At 39.1% G+C, this 18,948-nt stretch overlaps 1 protein-coding gene across 2 annotated transcripts in view; it reads left to right on the top strand.

Moving 5' to 3' along the window:
- Positions 1-18,013, top strand: part of nrbp2b (nuclear receptor binding protein 2b) — a 39,517-nt gene extending 21,504 nt beyond the window's left edge. Inside the window, exons 2-18 of one of the 2 annotated variants that reach the window (XM_067577745.1) lie at positions 8,871-8,993; positions 9,707-9,808; positions 9,913-10,002; positions 10,440-10,480; positions 10,582-10,676; positions 10,853-10,876; positions 10,978-11,058; positions 11,749-11,804; positions 11,924-12,019; positions 12,314-12,446; positions 12,908-13,010; positions 13,113-13,163; positions 13,266-13,401; positions 13,688-13,741; positions 14,141-14,204; positions 14,886-14,941; positions 15,067-18,013. In XM_067577745.1, coding sequence (XP_067433846.1) covers positions 8,871-8,993; positions 9,707-9,808; positions 9,913-10,002; positions 10,440-10,480; positions 10,582-10,676; positions 10,853-10,876; positions 10,978-11,058; positions 11,749-11,804; positions 11,924-12,019; positions 12,314-12,446; positions 12,908-13,010; positions 13,113-13,163; positions 13,266-13,401; positions 13,688-13,741; positions 14,141-14,204; positions 14,886-14,941; positions 15,067-15,153 — 1,392 coding nt within the window. In that variant the 3' untranslated portion in view covers positions 15,154-18,013. The remainder of the gene's footprint in view (positions 1-8,870; positions 8,994-9,706; positions 9,809-9,912; positions 10,003-10,439; positions 10,481-10,581; positions 10,677-10,852; positions 10,877-10,977; positions 11,059-11,748; positions 11,805-11,923; positions 12,020-12,313; positions 12,447-12,907; positions 13,011-13,112; positions 13,164-13,265; positions 13,402-13,687; positions 13,742-14,140; positions 14,205-14,885; positions 14,942-15,066) is intronic. The other variant, XM_067577746.1, reaches the window with a different exon arrangement.
- Positions 18,014-18,948: the final 935 nt, after the last annotated feature.

Below are 18,948 nucleotides of genomic sequence, written 5' to 3'. Positions count from 1 at the left end.
TTCCACTGATTCCCAGCTTGGTTGTAAGTATTTGAATGATGTTTTATCCATTTAATAGTAAGTTACTCAAGACTTTTCCTGCTTAAAATGATTGAAAACTAAACCTAAAGAGGATTCAGAGCTTATAAAATGTTTTGGATTGTCGGACTCAAAGTGTAAATTAGTGTGAAACTTCTTCACACATCAGCAGACACATGTGTGTAATACATAACACTTATACATATGTGTTCACACCTGTACCAACCCTCCGTCCTTAACATAACACGAGAGAATAAATGGTAAAAGCTTTATATAATGAGGCTGTTCAACACTTCCCATGCTTATCACGTCCCGCTCAGGGCAGCTCCCGACTTCTTGAATGCAGTTGTGGCTTTGGCATCACTCTCTCGCTGGCCTTATAAATTTGCAGCTTTGTCACATTGACAATGGGAAGGAGGACAGTAAGGCTAGTGTAATCTTGAAGCCCTGGTGCAGACTAAAGCACGCTACAGATGATTACCTCTCGACTGCAAGCACAAAACCGAATGCTGAATTTGAAAGACACAACATCTGCAGCAACCAAACATTTTCTAATCTTTTGTGAAGGCCTCACAATGTTCATCATGTTTCCAGTTACGTAAAAAAAAATAACACAGGCTGGTTGTGGACTCGATCAAGGCTGGCTCCTCTTTGTTGAAGAGTTTCTTTTTAGCTGGGATACAAGCTTTTTTTTTATTAAAAGCTGGGCCTCATTTTTGGTACGACAGTAAGAAATAAAACTATTCTCTCCTGCTTTTGAATTATCAGCAGAGCCTTATGAAAGAGGCTCAACAACTTTCCCTGCTTTCACCATGTTTAGACTATGTTGTGTCCTGTTGCTGTTTGTTTTGCCTCTCTGTATCCATCTGTTCCTCGCTGCTAACCCGCCTTGCTCTCCTGCATTCCTCTTTGTGGGAAGCTTAAACTGTTCCATGAGAAAATGAACAAGTGAGACATGATGAGGGCTGATCTGTCTAATATCTGCTCGTGAGCCACGTGCGACCTTGTTGATGCTTTGAAAGAGGTCGAACCTTTTTCATACTTTGGAAAGTCAAGATCCCGGCGGCAGAGCAGGTCATTTAATTTAGATAATGTGAGATATAAAGGACGTTAATCTGAGAAATGCATGGCTTTCTCTGGTTATTTATCACTCACATTAAGATATACTGTCACTTAAAGGGGAACAGAGAAGGTTGAGTCGCACATTTCCTGTCACGGCCGGTGCCATCACGTTATTCTTCACGCTGAGCGGACACACCGCACACCATCTGAGACATTGACCTGATTGTGTGCTGCACATGTGACACCCTGGGGCGACAGAGAGCGAGCCGTGTAGGCAGACTGTGCAGCTGTTCGTGTGGCTGGTGAAGGTCAGCAGACGGTCAGTGGCTCAAGGCCCTGATACTGACGGGACAGAAGGATAGTGAGAATCGGCTTGTCAAGTCTGGTTTGCTTTGTAGTTTGCTGAGTAGCGCGATGGTGTAAAGAATCAGTGGTTTGTAGATGATAAAGGAGGGCTGGTAAAGATACAGTATGTCAATGAGACAAGATAAAAGTTCAAATCATTAGTTCATATTGCAGCAAAATGTTTTTTTTTTTTTTAATCTTTTCCAGAGAGACTGTGGATGATCTCCCAGGTTTCGTGGTTAAAACCTGGCAGGAACAATTAGAGAGTTAAAAAAAACCGCTGCATTGCAGAACCAATCCAAAGTCTTTAAGGCGGCCCTTTGTATTTGAGGGGTGACGTTGCAGGTAAGGCTTGTCTTTGAAAGAATGTAAGGGGTGTAGGTTTATTAGCTGTTCAAACAACTACCGTCCATCTAGAAATCCCCAGACTTCAGTAGGCTGAGATCTGCGATTGTCTGGTATCGCAAGACTATAAAGGACCAGTGTGGAGGATTTAGTGGCACCTAGTGGTGAGGTTGCAGATTACAACCGACTGAATACGACTTCTCTCCCCCTCCAAGTGTGAAGAAGAACCTACGGTGGCCATGAAACTTACGAGAAACGCAAAAGGCCCTCTCTAGAGCCAGTGTCAGGTTTGTCCGTTCTGGGCTACTGTAGAAACATGGCGGTGCAACATGGCAGCCTCTGTGGAAGAGGACCCACTCACTATGTAGATATAAAGGGCTCATTCTGAGGTAATAAAAACACAACGATTCTTATTTTCAGGTGATTATTCACTAATTAAAACATACTCATGAATATTATATTCCATTTCTGCCAAGTCTGTTCCGCTAGATGCCACTAAATTCTACACACTGCAACTTTAACATTGGAGACAGTAGTCCACTTACTAGTTTTTATCAGTGCTTCCAACAATATCTCATGGTCTTCATCAGCAGATAGAGAGTAAATTCACACTGTCGATGACTTTGACCCCTTCCTTGCCAATGCTTGTGCAATCTTGAAAAATCTGTTTCATCCAGAAAACCAGTAAATATTCACATTTAAGAAGCTGGAAGCAGATGATTCTAACGTTTTGTCTTGAAAAATGACTCAAAATGAGTCGATTACCAAAATAGTTGGTAATTGATTTTCTGTCCATTGACTAATCGTTGCAGCTCTCGAATCAAACAAAACATATTTTCATTGTTGATTAATATTTTTAAAAAAAAGTGTTTAAATTGCTTGTTTTTTCTGGCCAACATGCACTAAAACTCAAAGTATTCAATTCATCATGATGTGATATGAAGTAAAGCAGGCAAATTGTCACATTTCAAAGTTTTAGCCAATCAGTGCTGATTATGTTTTATTTTAAAATTATTATAATTATAATCATTAAGGTGTAAATTGTCATTGAGCTGCTACTTCATCTAAAATGCAAAGTGTCAAATAACCCAAAACCACATAATATATGTCACTGTTACAACTTCTGACTTTGTTGGCTTTGCAGGGAAAAAAATGTTGGCCTACAAAGCTCAAGAAATGAAAATTTCAAGATTGCATAAAGATTCTACAACATTTTTATAGTATTTTATTTATTTATAAGACATAAGAACACCAACCGTACCAGTCAAACGTTTAGACACACCTTCCCATTCACTTCAATGAGAAACACTTAATGAGTCATTCAGAATTGTCATCATCAAATTTTTGGTATTCACAAGTATCTTTATTCAGAACACATTACTTTTTCAGTAACAGCAGTATGCAGTTGTGTCTAAATTGAAAAGGGTGCATCTGTTCTCCTCACTCGCACATCCACATCGCAGAGTTAGAAATGATTCTCTCTACGTCTCCTCTCGCATTTTCCACAACATTTTGATCCAACTCTTTGATGCTGCTCCTCTTTGATGTCTGTGAAATCTCCGAGAGAGAAAGCACAAAGCGACAGAGAAAGAAGCCTGCTCTCATTTACATACAGTACACCAACCTAGGGAGCATCGAGTACAGCGTAATGCAGATTAATTGGGTGTAGCTGTTTCTGTACCAGACCTACTTCTTAAATATTTATGTGGTGCGGCGTATCAGCTCATTGTGGAGGTATGAGGTGTAGGAAGAGGCCCGGTAGAGGCGAGATACCGACGAGTAGGAGACAAAGCTCTTTGTCGCTATCAGACTTGGACCCACACACGGTCTCAGACAAAGGCACTCTTTCATTTAAGATGCCTCCGCAGGGAGAATCGCACTGAAAGAGCTGCGGTACTGTAGTTCAGTTCTCCTCTACCTCTCTGCTAATCCTCCCGCTGTCCTTTCTCCCTCTGGCTGACTCATCAGGCACCTTTTCTCATTTTGAGATAATTCGCTGGCCTTGTGCCACATGTAAAATAGATCCCACTCTGAAACCTGGCTATAAAACTGCCACTGCAGATGGACCAGCCGGCGAAGATTTGCTCTCCTTGTGTGCTTATAGAAAAGCCAATTCAGCACTGCACAGAAAGCATGGCGTGTCCGTTAACAATATACAGCATAAACAGCCAGTTGCAAGTGTGCCCTCATTGATATAAATAGGGTGGACATAATATTAGAAACACCTCTAAGTATAATGCAAAACAGTTCAACAGCACCACAAACCACAGCCTCCAAAATGACCACAAAGTTAAATCAACACCTTTCTAAAACAGTTTCTGGACATTTTAACCTTCATGAAGGTACAGCTGAATGTACTTTACTGTATATGAAATGCAAGCTTCAAAATATTTGTACATCCAAATGCTCTTTTAATTCAAATTTTTTCAGTTTCTATTGTATTGTATGTAACACTGAATATAAGTTCAGTCTTTTTTACTAATTTGTTTTCTTTTCTCTTATTTTTTCTTCATTTTCCTCATGTGAATTTGTCTCTGTGTCTTTTAAAGTCTATAGTTTTGTCACGTGTTATCTCAGTGTATCTATTGACCCCAGAAAGACAAGCAACCACATTAGCAGAAACTAATATAGATAAACAATAAAAAGAAGATGGCCTTACTGAAACATCTGCACATTTTGCTCTTCTGTACTTAAAACAGATCCAGCTGGTGTCCTTTGTTGCATATCATTCCCCATCTCTCTTTCTTGCTCTTCTCATTTCCTGTGAACTGTCTATTGTAATATCTCAAATAAACAAGACTAGGTCAAAACCTAATATATGGCTGGATCATGTATGAAACGCTAGAGGGCTTTCAATTTGAAACGACAGATACAGGAAGTGCGCCAGGCTTTGACTGAAACAAATTTGACAGAGGGCCTTTCTCAATACCAAGTACACCAAGTTCAAACTTGCGTATTTGCTAGTTCAGACATGGCAAGTTCAACTCAGGACACGAACTTCTGAGGACGGGAGGACGCGGTGCGATCATTCTGCATTTGGAACGGCAGATTACTTGCTGACAGCAGCAGCTCAGCTTCAACACACCTACCCGACTGTACTGTGACAAAATAATCTCAGCTATAAAGCTCCTGTAACACAAAAAAATAACCTCATTGACAGACAGATGCAGTAAATTATGTTATTCAGTCTGTAATGTAGCTATGATAAAATCTTAACTGTTATGTAGCTTAGTAAAATAAAATGAAATTAAATTTAGACTGATCTGTTCCTTTTTAATACATTTATAGAGCCCCAGAGGCTGCAATTGTTAGATTTCATCTGTGAAACCAACATTTATCTTCCAAAAGGAATCATATCATACAGCAAAACGCTACGGAGACATTAGAGCCGGCGGTAAATCACCAAAGAGCTGTGTAGATCAGCTCATCGGATCATGTTCTCCCCGGGATGACGATGGACGTTAACCGGCCGATCATCTCAGGAGTCGGGCTGCTAGCAGCTAAAATGACCGACTCTGAACTTACATATGTCCCTAAGTGTGACATTTATCTTTTACCCATACACATGACATGGCATCCCAGTGGATTGTGGGTAATCTGCTGTGCTTATTAATAAGAATCTGGCAGGATCCGATAGAGTGTGAAGACGCCAGTGTAAAATGAGATGCACAGGAATAACTTGTGTGGTGGGATAATGGAGAGGTTCATGTGACAGATCCAGTTTTACCCGGCTCAGATGAAGATTTAGCAAACATCAGAATAGAAGTTGGTGTTGTTCTGACATGAACACACAATCCCTAAATCCCTCTCCGCACCCTAAATCCACCTCCCTTCCCACAGCCAATTGGAGCCCAGAATCCAGAGTGCTTGTTTACCAGTCTCACGCTACCATGACCAAGCATCAGACCCCGCTATACCCCTGGGACGGGGACGCTGGGACAGGGGACCGAGTGTTTCTCAACATCTGGAGAAAGTAAACAACAGCCGAACCCTGAGGCCGCAGAGAAACTTGACATGATTCCTTCTTGACAGCTATCGAAGCAAAGGAATTCCCTCTGCTGTCAGCGAGTCGGAGCATTGTGTTCCAGTTTTGTAATACAAGTAATCAGATTATCATCTCCCATAGAGTGGGAGCAGCGAGATTATATGTCAGGTCTCCTGCACTGTTCACTTTGTCTGTAAAGGAAACCCCTCCTACCCTCCAGACAGGGTACTGTAGGTCAAGCAAGAAACCAACCACAGCGGCCGAGAAACATTTCTTTCTCTGGTTTATTTCATGAACACCAAGAAATATGTGGTGTTTAGAAAGTCCGAATATAAAATAAGAATATTTATAGCTGTTTTCTTGGTTGCTCTGATTGCTGTTTGTCTTCTGCTCGTTTTGGTTCGTTTAACAAACCTCCTCCTGTTGAGCCGCATACTGAAAGCCGTTTTGACTCCATTCATCGCCGAGTCAAAGATGATGTCATGAAGCGTGGTACAAGTGGAGCTCTGTAGAATATATCAATGGCTAGCATTTAGCTTTAATAAGCAGTCATTTGGGCGTAGAGACAAGCTTAAATAATAGTCATTCAGCCCTGTCGTCAGGCTCACAGCTGTTCATCAGAGACGCCTAGCTGACATTTTAAGACCACAGAGATGATGATGATGATAGAGGAGTGTCAGGTGTGCTTGCTTATTCTCTAAATGTCTCAAACTTTAACTAGTTTACATGTGTCTTCCTACAGAGATGATGAGAAAAGGCCTCAGGGTAGAGCAGGGTTAACATGGAGGAGTACATGTAATTAAATTCAACAACAGGAAGTTGTTTGAGTGCAGGTTTCAACAAGCAGTATGTTGCAGAACTTTACAACTGGTTAATGCAGATCCATTATCTGTTAGATATTAATTAAAATTATTCATAATACATTTTATTTACTTTTCAAGATACTCACAACAAGTAAAAAGAATATCCTATGTGGCACAGGACATTAGTCTTACATTAAAACAGTTCTAAAAAGGTGAACTTCTTGAAGGTTTCAGACAATATTGTGCTTCCAGCTTTGTGGTGTTAGTTTGGGGATGGACCTTTCCTGTTCTGAAGTGACAGTGTATCCGTGCACAAAGACTTAAAAGAAATGTTTTTTTCCCAGTTTTGTGTGGAAGAACTTGTCTGACCTCAACCTTATCAGAATCTCTGGGATGAATTGAAACATTATCTGTGAGCTGGATCTTATTCAGTTCAGCTCAATTTAATTCACTGGGACTTTATTCATTCTTGCAAGGACAACTGTATAAAGCAGCTCGCCACCGAGGTCAGTTTTCTTTTCAAATGTGAGGATTTGAAGCTTTTATGTGTCATACACGACAGTAAAATTGAATATCTTTGAATTTTAGACTATTGATCGGACAAAACAAGACATTTGAGGACACCACCATGAGCCCTAAGAAGTTCTAACGGCCATTTTTTACTGTTTTCTAACATTTTATTGAAGAAAATAATTTGCAGATTAATTGATAATGAAAATAATCTTTAGTTCCAGCCCTACACACAATAAAGACAATGGTAATTACAAAGCTAAAACAATCAAAGGGAATAAGCTTAAAAACTATATGTGGCATTAATAATAGATACATTAATAGATAAATGTACAAAATCCATAAAAAATGAATAATTCATAAGACAGATAAAGAAGGGTTAAAGAACAGCCTTTACTTTTCTAAGCAGGTAGAGCATAGCAACGTCCTTAAAGCAGCAGTGAGAATTCAGTTGCTAAGATGTCTCCTAGAGTTGATGGTCACAGAAACACTCAGATCCTTCTGTTTGACACCACTTTCATTTGATCATATCTTAAGAATGTGGTTCAGGCTGTTTCTGTCTGTCACCGACAGGCTGTAGAACCTGCAAGTAAAAGAAAACATCAGAAGACTCAATAAAAGATTGATAAAAACAACCAAGAATAACTGAACTGAGTGAAAAAAAGAGTTAAGTTTTCAAAGCATTCCCAGAAGAGTGCAGGCTGGTATGAATATGAATATTTGTAGTGTTCATCGCGGCACTCTGAAGGGTTTTGCATGGAAGCAAAACCTTCAAGAAAGGTTTGACCGTGTAAAAGCTTTCAGTCTGGTGCATCAATACTGAGATCAATGATGCCATGTTGTCTATAACTGTAGTGTTAATACTTTATTGATCCTTGGGAGGAAATCTCAATTAGGTCAGAAAATGGGGTCAGATGCAAAGCAGGAAAAATACTGGTCATTAAAACAGAACATGGAAATCCTGGAAATCCTGAGGCGGCCTCTGAAAATGACGTCACTGGATTTCTAAGTAGAAACAATTCTCCATTAATTTGGCGAGATGTGGGATTAGAAGGAATTAAAGCTCTTGCATCATGATTAGCTCTTATTAAGCCTGGACCTCGAACCCAAATCCAGTCTCCTTAATAACTGCACCACCGCTGCGGCTTCACAATATGCAGCAATATCCTGCGATGAGCAGTCTTTAGCTCTTTGCCGCTGTTGCATAAGCGCTGTCTCATGCAGTGATGGATACCCCAAGGGTGTCTGCGTCTGCCAGATTATAGACCGGGCCGCTGCCTCTTCACTCCACTCTGCTAACTATTCTTTGCATTTCTTCTTGGAGCCCGTTCCCACCTCCTCCGTCTTGTGACCCACGTCTCATCTCTCTAAATCCCTCGTCCACAATCCCCTCACTTCTCCCTCTCTGTTTCCTGCTAATCCACTTCTTCCTTCTTTACACAAGCTGCTACTCATCCTCCCACCTCTCTTTACTGCTCACCATAGTGGAGCATTTAGCGTTTGAAGAGACAGATATTTTCTCTCAGGAGTTGGTGGAGACCAAAACAAAGCTAAAGGAGTAGTGAATTAACTCCACATGAATGCTAATGTTGTTCCATGTTTGCTTGATAAACTGTTTGCTAACAAGTTAACATTATCAACTACACAAGGTGATAAGTGTATGTTGCTTCTTTCTGCTGCCTCAAAGTGGTGAAAAATCTGTTCATGCAGGTTTAAAGTTGCCTTTATAGTATGAAATGTATGAAAGTGCTAGTGCTAGCATGATGCTAAATCCAATATCTGTATCTGTCTGCCCTCTGCAGGTGAGCCAAGGTAATGTCCCAGGTGTGGAAAGTGCATCTCTGGCCATGGACACAGAGGAGGGCGTGGAGGTGGTTTGGAACGAAGTGCTCTTCTCTGACAAGAAGGTCTTCAAAGCACAGGAGGTATTGTGGTACCTTTTACCTTTAGATACAGGTTGTATTAACGGTTATTCAACTAATTTGTGGTTTTGGAGTGGGAAGAGTTTGGTAATTTGGGTATTTTCAAGCTAAATAAACGTGTGTTAATGAGACACACAAAATACTTGTACAGGAACATGTATCTTCTAAGCACGTATACAGTATAAAGTCTTATTTTTCCCAGTATTTTACAAATTGTTCATATTGTAGGCTTAAGATAAAGCACAGTATCTCCATAGAGCATATTTCACTGACAACTGCAGGCCTGTTATCCTTTGTTGGAGGGTTTGCCTGCTCATATTTCCATGTAGTGGCTTTCTTGTTAGCAGCCAAAAGTATTTTTTATAAATATTCTTTGGGGCCTTAAGTATAAAGCTGACAGTAGAGAGAGGACAAGGGATGCTGCGGTTCATGTTTGGCACTTTAACCTCCAGGCTACAAGAGCACTCAAGTCAAAAGTTCCCAGATCCCAAGTTGACATATTCAAATTGCTTGTTTTGTCCAATTTAGAGTCAAACATCTTTAAGGTATTCAGATATTTATGACACAAGTCTAAGAATTGCTGATTAATTTTCTGTCAATAGTCTTATCAATTAAACAACGAGTTTTAGCTCTATTGCTAAAGGCCTGAGGGATAAAGGACCTTACTTTGTCAATGAAGTAATGTGAAGATGTGAAACACCTCCGATGTTTTCTAGGATAAGATCAAGGAGATGTTTGAGAACCTGATGCAGGTTGAACACCCCAACATTGTCAAGTTCCACAAATACTGGCTGGACATGAAGGAGACTCATGCTCGTGTAAGATTTTTTTTTATCCTCTCTGGTCTTTCTTTCCCTCGCTCCACTCTTTTTTTTTTTTTTTTTTTTTCATTTTGTAAATTAACAGAAAATCCCTCCACCAGGTTATATTCATCACAGAATACATGTCATCGGGCAGTCTCAAGCAGTTTCTGAAGAAAACCAAGAAGAACCACAAGACTATGAATGTGAAGGTCAGTGTTTTTACTCTTGGTCACGTATGAATGTGTCATGAGTCTGTCCCTTGGTGGTGGCACACGGTACTGCAGTCCAATCACTATTCAGATCCATATTTCCAACAGGATTAGAGATTATGTAACAGGGCACCCTTGTGGCTCAGTCTGCTCAGACATATATCTTATCCTCGGGGTGTTGTGGGTTTGAAACTAGCATGCAATTTATCTATCACCCTTTTCTTCTTCTTCTTCTTTGTGTGCTTTTGCTGAATTGAAAAAGAGTTGCAAAGAAACAGTGCTGCATGTGGCTTTCATTATACAACTATATTACTGAGAATAACAGGAAAACTGTGTATTTGAGTGTAGTTCAACAGGTTACCATGCCAAGTTGCCCTCTGTGGAGCAAATTAGTATCTTCAAAAGGATTCACGTTGCTCTGTTACACTACATTTTAGGCCTGGAAGAGGTGGTGCACCCAGATTCTCTCTGCCCTCAGGTACTGACTGATTTCTTCCCCAGGATTTTAACATGAGAGATGTCTTGAGACTCACACATAAGATTAAAATAAAACTGCAATGTTTTATGTTTCACTGGCAGTTATCTGCACTCTTGTGACCCACCAATAATCCATGGCAACCTGACGTGCGACACCATCTTCATTCAGCACAACGGCCTCATCAAGATCGGCTCAGGTCTGCTTCCTGCAGGGCTTTCTATGTTACTACAGACATATATCTATGTCAGTATGGCTACCCATACTGTAACTGTGTGTGACAGACTGTGGATTGCTGGATTTACTAAATTAATCTCTGCAGTTTATCAAAACAAAAAAAAAATATCTCAATTATGCTTAATTTTCTTTCCACAGTGTGGCATCGGCTATTTGTTAATGGTAAGAAATAGATAATTTTGTTGTAGATATGTTTTCACTGGTGTCTATCAATTTTTTTGATTTGAACTATTTATTATTCTCTATGTGTCTCTTCTTACCAGTGTTCCCAGATGCCAGCGGTAAAGGGAGGCAACATCGCGACGAGCAGAGGAATCTTCATTTTTTTGCTCCAGAATATGGTGGTAAGTGTTTGTGCACAGAGGTTGTTCATAGCTTTTTTATCATCTTAATTTCTAAAATCTATCTTTTTTTTTTCATTCTTAACTGAATGATTTGCCCCAAAGTGAAAATTCAGTCATTACCTCTCAGCCTTGTGTGACTCTAAAATCTATTGAAGTTGATAAAATGATCAAACACACAGTAAGTTAGTATCTCTAGTAACGCGATCATCTGTTTTAAGCTCCAAAATAAGCATCAGATGTCCATTATTTTTGCGCACAGTTGCAAAATCCAAATGTTTTGCAAAGATCACTGCCGACAGCGAAGTCCTCCACTTGAAAGCTGTGGGAAGTTTGTGACCTGTGGACTGTAAGTGTTGGAGATAATGAGATAAATGCTGGAATCAGTGGAGCCACAGTGCAATCGATTAGCCACAAAACATTTGTATTATTCCGCACAAGTTATTTGGAGACATTTAATTATATTTTCTGTTGCTTTTTGGAGCAGTAAAAAGACAGATTGGTCACTTGTGTCTTTGTAATAAAGCTAAACCTCACTTACAAATACTAACTCACTCTGTGCTTCATGATCCTGTAAAATGCAGTGGTAAGATACAAACTATATTTTCATTTTGGGTAAGCTTTTACTTAAAGATGCCTGAATGTCAACCCCCCTCACCTCCCTCTTCTGTGCTTCTCCTTTTCCGTTTCTAGCTGGCGAAGATGATTATTCCATAGACATTTTCTCCTTTGGCATCTGTGCTCTAGAGGTGAGAGAAACAGATCCGTAAAATACCCATCTCTCTCTGTGTATGTATGTATGTATGTATGTGTGTGTGTGCGTGTGTATGTGTGTGTGTGTGTGTTAACAGATTATTTGTACCCCTAGATGGCAGTACTGGAGATCCAGGCCAATGGAGATACTGCTGTGTCCAAGGAGGCCATCGTCAATGCAGGTCAATCTCTGGAAGACCCTCTCATGAGAGTGAGTCTCAAAAATGTCCTAAATATACCATCATTGCAACCAAGGAAACATGAGGAAAAAGACAAACAGTCCCACACTACTCTATTAACACTCGCCTACACACACCGTCCTGCTTCTAGGTTTATCTGAGACCACATACAGTGACTTTGTACAGTTTCGAAGTGTATGTTTCAGTAACACATGCCAAGAATCAAATCTAGAACACAGAGTGATGCTCAGTAACCTGGGGTCATACAGTACAGTCATGTGGTTACGTGTTGGACTCAGACCTCGGCGTCCCGTTGCTTTCTGCAGGAGTTCACCCAGTCTTGTTTGCGTCACGAAGCCAAGCACCGTCCTACCGCTCATGACCTTCTGTTCCACCGAGTCTTGTTCGAGGTCCACTCCCTCAAACTGCTGGCCGCCCACTGCCTCATCAACAACCAGTGTGAGTTTCTCACTTCCACACGCTGAGCGTAGTGCGTGAAAATCACTTCTTGTGTCGTTCATCATGGTAGTTACAGCGTTCCTACATGCAGCAGGTCTGCAAAGACTGTCAAACTTTTGCAAGGCAGATTTTAAAACTGAATCAAACGTCTGTTACAGTTTCATGCAAAATTGTTTCTTATTAATGAATTATGCTGTTGATTGTCCAGTGTAACTTCTCATGTGATATGTTTTTTAGGTTTACATATTGTTGAGTCATTTTAAAGTTTGAAAAGGGCATTTTTTGTAAAGAAAAATGAGTTGTAATTCTGAGTAAATGTTGTAAAAGTTTACTCCATCAAACAGCATCCAATAAATAGCAGATTATTTTTTCTGGTAGATGTTGGACAAAGGCTGCGGCTCACTAATAAATAATAAGCTCTTGTCAATTTATTAATAAACAAACTTGTTTTGCATCCACAGACTTACTTCCAGAGAACTGTGTAGAGGAGAAAACCAAGTCCTTTGACCCAAATGCTGTCATGGCAGAGATTAAACATGAAGACAGACAAGGAGTTCAGCTAAAGTAAAATCAACCACTGTGTATCTTTGGCTACTTATGAATATCACAAGACATGATGAGCACAGTGCTCACTGTGCTCTTTTTGTATCTCTTGGCATCCCACAGATATTCCCATGTGTCCCCTTTGGAACTTGACAAGTTTCTGGAGGATGTAAAGTAAGTGGAATTATGAGTTATTTTGTGATTTGTGCAAACATTTTCAAAACAGCTGTGTACACTGCTTTAATAGTTTTGTCTCTATTTTTGTCACTCCATTAGGAATGGGATTTACCCCTTGATGAACTTTGCCTCATCTCGGCCTCACCCCGTCCCTCGCGCCCTCTCCTTGTCTCAGGAGCAGGTTGAGACAGTCAAGACGCCAACTCCTGAACCCCAGGAGACGGAGACGAGGAAGGTTAGCCTTTCAGACGTTACCGCACCTGTATTAGATCATCAATGTTGCTGCCTACACAGCAAACACATGTACACTGTCCACTAACACACATAAAGAAAACAATGCTTATAGGCATTTAACATAAATTATTTCACCCACATCAAATGTGTCATGGCAGCAGATGTTACTAAAGTGTTGATCGCACATTTTTCTATGCAAGAATCTTGTTGCATTGCCCTTTGAGTTGTTTTGCATGTCGTACAACATGTAACAGGACCTAAAAACATTTTGTCTGTTTGTATCGTAGGTTATTCAGATGCACTGTAATTTGGAGTCAAATGAAGAAGGAACCAAAACCCATGTGAGTCACATAATAATAATAATAATAATAATAATAATAATAATAATAATAATAACTCATTCAATTTGTACTGCACTTTTCATCCACAGTGAATCTCAGCTGCTACAGTGTTAAAAACATAAACTACAATTTAATACAAATAACGAGTTAAGATGAAAAAGCCTTCCTGAGTGCTGCCCTCAGATGGTTAGGAATGAGTTACTTTACCCATTTCAGTATCTGTGACAATTGAAATTATTGCTTTTTTACTTATTTTATTATAATATTTTGAGTGAATATGATGATTAGGTCTAGCAGTTCTGCACCAGTGGAGTGCAACATTTAATTTAGAGGTTTAAGTCAGTTATAGTGGTTAAAAACCATGATTGATTTAAATTGGACCTTTTCATCTCTCCCTAGCTGTCTTTATTTCTGAAGATGGATGATAAACTTCATCGGCAGCTTAGCTGTGACATCCTTCCAAGTAAGTTGACCACAACTGTGCCTTAAAGGAAAGGACTGGTGTTATTCTATGTTTTTGTTATTGTCAACAATCCCATGAAATGACCAAAATCATTAAAGCGTCAGTTTGTCTTTCAATACCTTCTGACTTCCACAGCCTGTCTATAGCTCTCAGCACTAAGCTCAGTGGTTCCTGCTGAAGACGTAAACCTTTAAAAACGGGACAAATGTATATTTTCTGATTTTTAAAGGCTTGTATTTTAATAAAGCAGCTGGGCCTTGTAGTTTTTAGTGTCATTTTAGCAATAGGAGTAAATTGGTTGGGACTATTTTGAGCTGTGGATTGATTTTTACGGCAGCTGGACAGTGAATGTGGAATGAACTCAAAATAAACTGCAGTGTCCATGTTAATTGTATTTGTCGCTCAGTGAAAGAGCATGACTCATTTATGTGTTTTTAACCGTTTTTGGACAATAATAGAGGTCTAGGACATAGAGAAATAAAACATCAGGCTTTGGCTACACAGACGATACTTGTCAGTTGGATCAATTCATTGTTGTTTTGGGATTTTTCATGGAATTTGTTGGCAATGAAAAATAGAAAAAAACACCATATTTATCCTTTCAAAAGAGCCGTACTCTATGGGTTCATTTTTATTGCAGATTTTGAAATAAAACTGAAATATTTTATGTGTAACTTTCAGCTGACACCTCCAAAGACCTTGCCAGTGAACTTGTTCACTATGCCTTCATAAATGAGGTAAATAAATTTTGCATTTTTAAACAAAAGAAGGATTTATGACATAGTATCAGCATTTTATCCAGTCTGAAGAATTACTTTTGACCAAACAGTCTTATGTTTGTCATGTCCTGTGTGCTGCGTAGGAGGACAGTGAGAAGGTTGCGGGGTTTTTGGAGGACGCCATCAGTCGACACCGGGTCCGAGCGCTCGTCTCTGGGAGCACACAGTGAGGAGGGATCATGACAGCGGCTGGCCCTGACTGAGGGGCCAGGGGCGTTGACCACACAGATCGAGAAAGGGAGAGGGCAACAGGCAGGATCACACAGCCGGGAACGGAGGGAGCAGAGGGAGTAGAGGGAGCTGACCCAGCTGGGGATAAAAGGGGGACAAATACAGGAGGACGCTGGGCCTTGACAGCCAGTAAATCATCCCAGAGAGATGGAGGAAACGCCAGCAATGAAAAAGGAACTGAAGGCACCTCTGGTTGGAGGACCAGAGACATCATGGCTGTGTTCAGCAATCCCACAAAGCAGTGGAAGATTGACAAACTCCCTGCCAAAAAGGGCTATCATGCCTTAAGCTATCTTTGACAACTAAGGTTTTCCATAATGCCACTCTTCAGAACGGATTTGTTTAACTTACAAATGCAGCAGCTATGTTTTTCAGAAGGACGTTTTATTGCTCATAAGCCTCGTTTGCACTCCAGTGTCCACTTTGATCAGTGAATATTAACTTTGATATGTAAACAAAGATACAGTCACTTACTAAAAAACTCCCTCCTTTACTAGCCAGAACATTCAGTTTATTACAGTTTAAGGAATTTAAGATTCCGTCCAACATGCGCTGTTTATACTCGTTCAGTTAACTTATTTATTTCTGTTTAACTGTGAATCATTGAAGCATTGCACAAGCCTGTTTTGTTTTTTTTTTTGCTTTATTTTTATGACCTGCAAAGTAACACTGCACTCTTGGGTTAAAGGCGTCTTCTCCCAGAATTAAACATGCTACGCCTAAATGTAGTGACAAGCAATGAGATGATGCCTCTGTTTTAGCCTGTAGTGCTCTTAAAGGGTTTTCCCTGCAAAAGTGTTCTGAAAGCCAAAGACTTGCAAAAGTGCCTCATATGGCAATGTACTTTGGACAAAAAAAAACTTCTAATGAAACAGCATCAAACCCAACTTAGCAAATTGGAATAAATCCCATTCAGGCTGACTTTTTACAGCACTAAAACCAGATGCATTGATTCGGAGTAGGATACAGTTCCCATGTCCCATGTGAATGTGAAGACCAACTTCAGCTTGACACCAGTTAATGGCGGCTCCATTAAGAGCTGCAGCCTCTGGATCGGGTGATAATGGTCTCTGCTGTTGCCAATATGAATTTGGGAACAGTCGCGGCTCATCTACAAAATTGGAATACATCGCGGGAAGCTTGTGATTTAAAATTGTAGACCTTATATAAATTGGAGAAAAGGTGATGGTGATGTAATCTTAAGACTTGCCATATTGTCAATAAATATTACCGCTATATTTCCTTTTGCTGTATTTCCCAAACCATCTGAGGATATTTTCTAACACCGAAATTTTGTAAATGTGTCTAGAAGTGTTTTAAAGGAATAATCTACCCCTCAATTCTTTTTGGAGTATTCTATTTAGTTTTTTCAAATAGTACATAAACCACACAACCACACATTGTACATTAGAGACGTCTCAAAATTAAATTAACAGATGATAAAAATAGATTAAGACGTAACAATTAAAATAAAATTTTAGCTACTGAGAGTAAGTAAAACAATAGAGATAGGTTAGCTTTAACCACAATAGGATGGTCTTTTACAACACTAGTGTGGTGAAAATAGAGAGATGATCATTCAATCATGTGAGATGGGAGATTCTCCATGTAGATGATAAAAAGTTGCCATATTTTATAGATAAAAATGATATCTTACTCCTTAGTGAGCAGGTTATCTTTTCCAGAGGTATGCACCTGTTCACTTCTGAGAGCCACAATTCAACTGGCGATGAGAGATTTGACTTTCATTTCATTACAACGTTTTCATTTTTGGCCAGTAGGATTTCTAAGCCTGATGGAATGTACCCAAAACTTTTGAATATTTATAGTTTTATTATTTTTGTAAATTCTGTAGTCATTAAATTTCAATGGCATTCAATTTTCCATGTCGATTTCTATGGGGCTGCAGATACTAAAAACATAATCTCTGACAGAAGAGTGGAACATTTTGCTTTAAACATATTTATTTCTCAGAACTACATCTACTCTACTTTTATTTCAGACAATATCAGAGTGACCTTTGGAAGCGATTGCATTGCAGCCCACACAAACGCAAAAATAGTGTGTATCCCTTCAGCTCTGGCAGATTTTCTCTTCAAGAAGCCAATCTTGGCAGCGGAAAAGACTTAATATTTGGGTGGATTTTTTTTTTCTTAACAAAACTAGACGTTTAAAAACAATTGTGAATTGTCTGATCGATCTTCAGCAGTATACTCTTGTTTGTCAGAATCACTTAGCTAGGCTTCATTTGTTTCCCCGGTCTGCAAGGTCGTGGTTTCATAACAGTTACGCTGCTGTACAGTCATTGCTTACAGTAATTACTTACTATATACTCTGCATCAAGCCTTCTTATTATCAGTGTGTCTCTGAAGACGGGAGCCCTGAATTTTCCCAGACATTCACCTACTATAGGCTGTGGTGTACATATTTGTTTGTGGCTATTAAAGGGGTTTACTTTGGACAAACTTTCAGTGCAAAGCAGTGCCACTCTTGCTCTCATTTGATCTAAGCTGCATGTCTTAAAAGCCTGCAACCATTCAAAACTTTGCATTTTGCCTTTGTCAGTCACAGGTCAGTTCCAGGAGGGACCTGACCAAGAAAATGAATGTTTAGACTGTACGAACATGACAAAAAAAAAAAAAAACAAACATCCATATCAGTCTTATTTTATGTCAAATGACTTTTTCTTGTGAATCTGTTGAATGAAACTTGCCTTTGGATGTGTTCTACTTAAACCTTTGTTAAATATTGTAGCTACTGCAATTAAATACATGACAATAAACAATATGTGACATGTTGGTTATGTCTGAAATTATTAGGATTTATGTATTAATGTGGATTATGGAGCGTTCCCTATCGTACATACAGTATATTTGTGATGTTCACATTAACAATTTTTCTAGAAATTAATTACATTTTTAAGAGAAAAGTTAGCTATAACTTTTTATTTAGCAAGTTTTTGGAAACGCAAATTATTATAATAGAAAAAAGCTTTTCATCTGTGCACAAAAATTCACACAATTGCTCTCAAAATCTCACATCTGTCCTGCAGGTCATATAGTTACAATGTCACAGCTGCTGTTTATTAAATGTTGACAAATTAAATATAGTTAGTAATAGGAACATGTAGGTCTTGCTATTTTAAGTTAGAGCAAAGGAAATTAGACACATTTCTCTGATACCTAAATCTATCTACAAATCATTATAAGTTATTATAATAAGACAAAGTGTGGTATCATCTAGTAAACTTAATGTTATCAAATTATAACACATTTCATATAAGTAAGTAATAAGTGTGCAACTGACAGGAACTTTTTAAAGTGGAAATTGAGAGATTTGAAGTGAAGAATAACGAGGGGCTGAATGAAGTCTCAAAAACAAATGTTTTAAATTTACTTTCAAAAAAACAAATTTGATTCAGTCTGTTATGGAGCATAAAACCAAGTCTGAGAGGATTATAAAATAATCACAAGATTGACGTTTTATATTATTTAATGGATCCCATAATTTTTTTTTGCAGTAGGCGTAAGCGTAGCTGAAACTAATTATCAGTGATATTGGTTGGTGTCAGATTCTGTGACCAAATCTACACAGTTAATTCTACCAAATATCATGTGGTCTCACCAACATTTGGTAATAGATATCAATATTTGTGACCCCTCCTGTTATCTATGGGTGCCAAAAAAAACACAGTCATTTTCTCGTCTTTATTGAAAACAGTCAAATTCAAAAAA

Source organism: Thunnus thynnus, chromosome 21 (genome assembly GCF_963924715.1).
Source record: "Thunnus thynnus chromosome 21, fThuThy2.1, whole genome shotgun sequence".
Classification (NCBI taxonomy): Eukaryota; Metazoa; Chordata; class Actinopteri; order Scombriformes; family Scombridae; genus Thunnus; species Thunnus thynnus.
The sequence above is the reverse complement of the archived record's forward strand: the minus strand, read 5'-3'. Positions and strand labels throughout refer to the sequence as shown.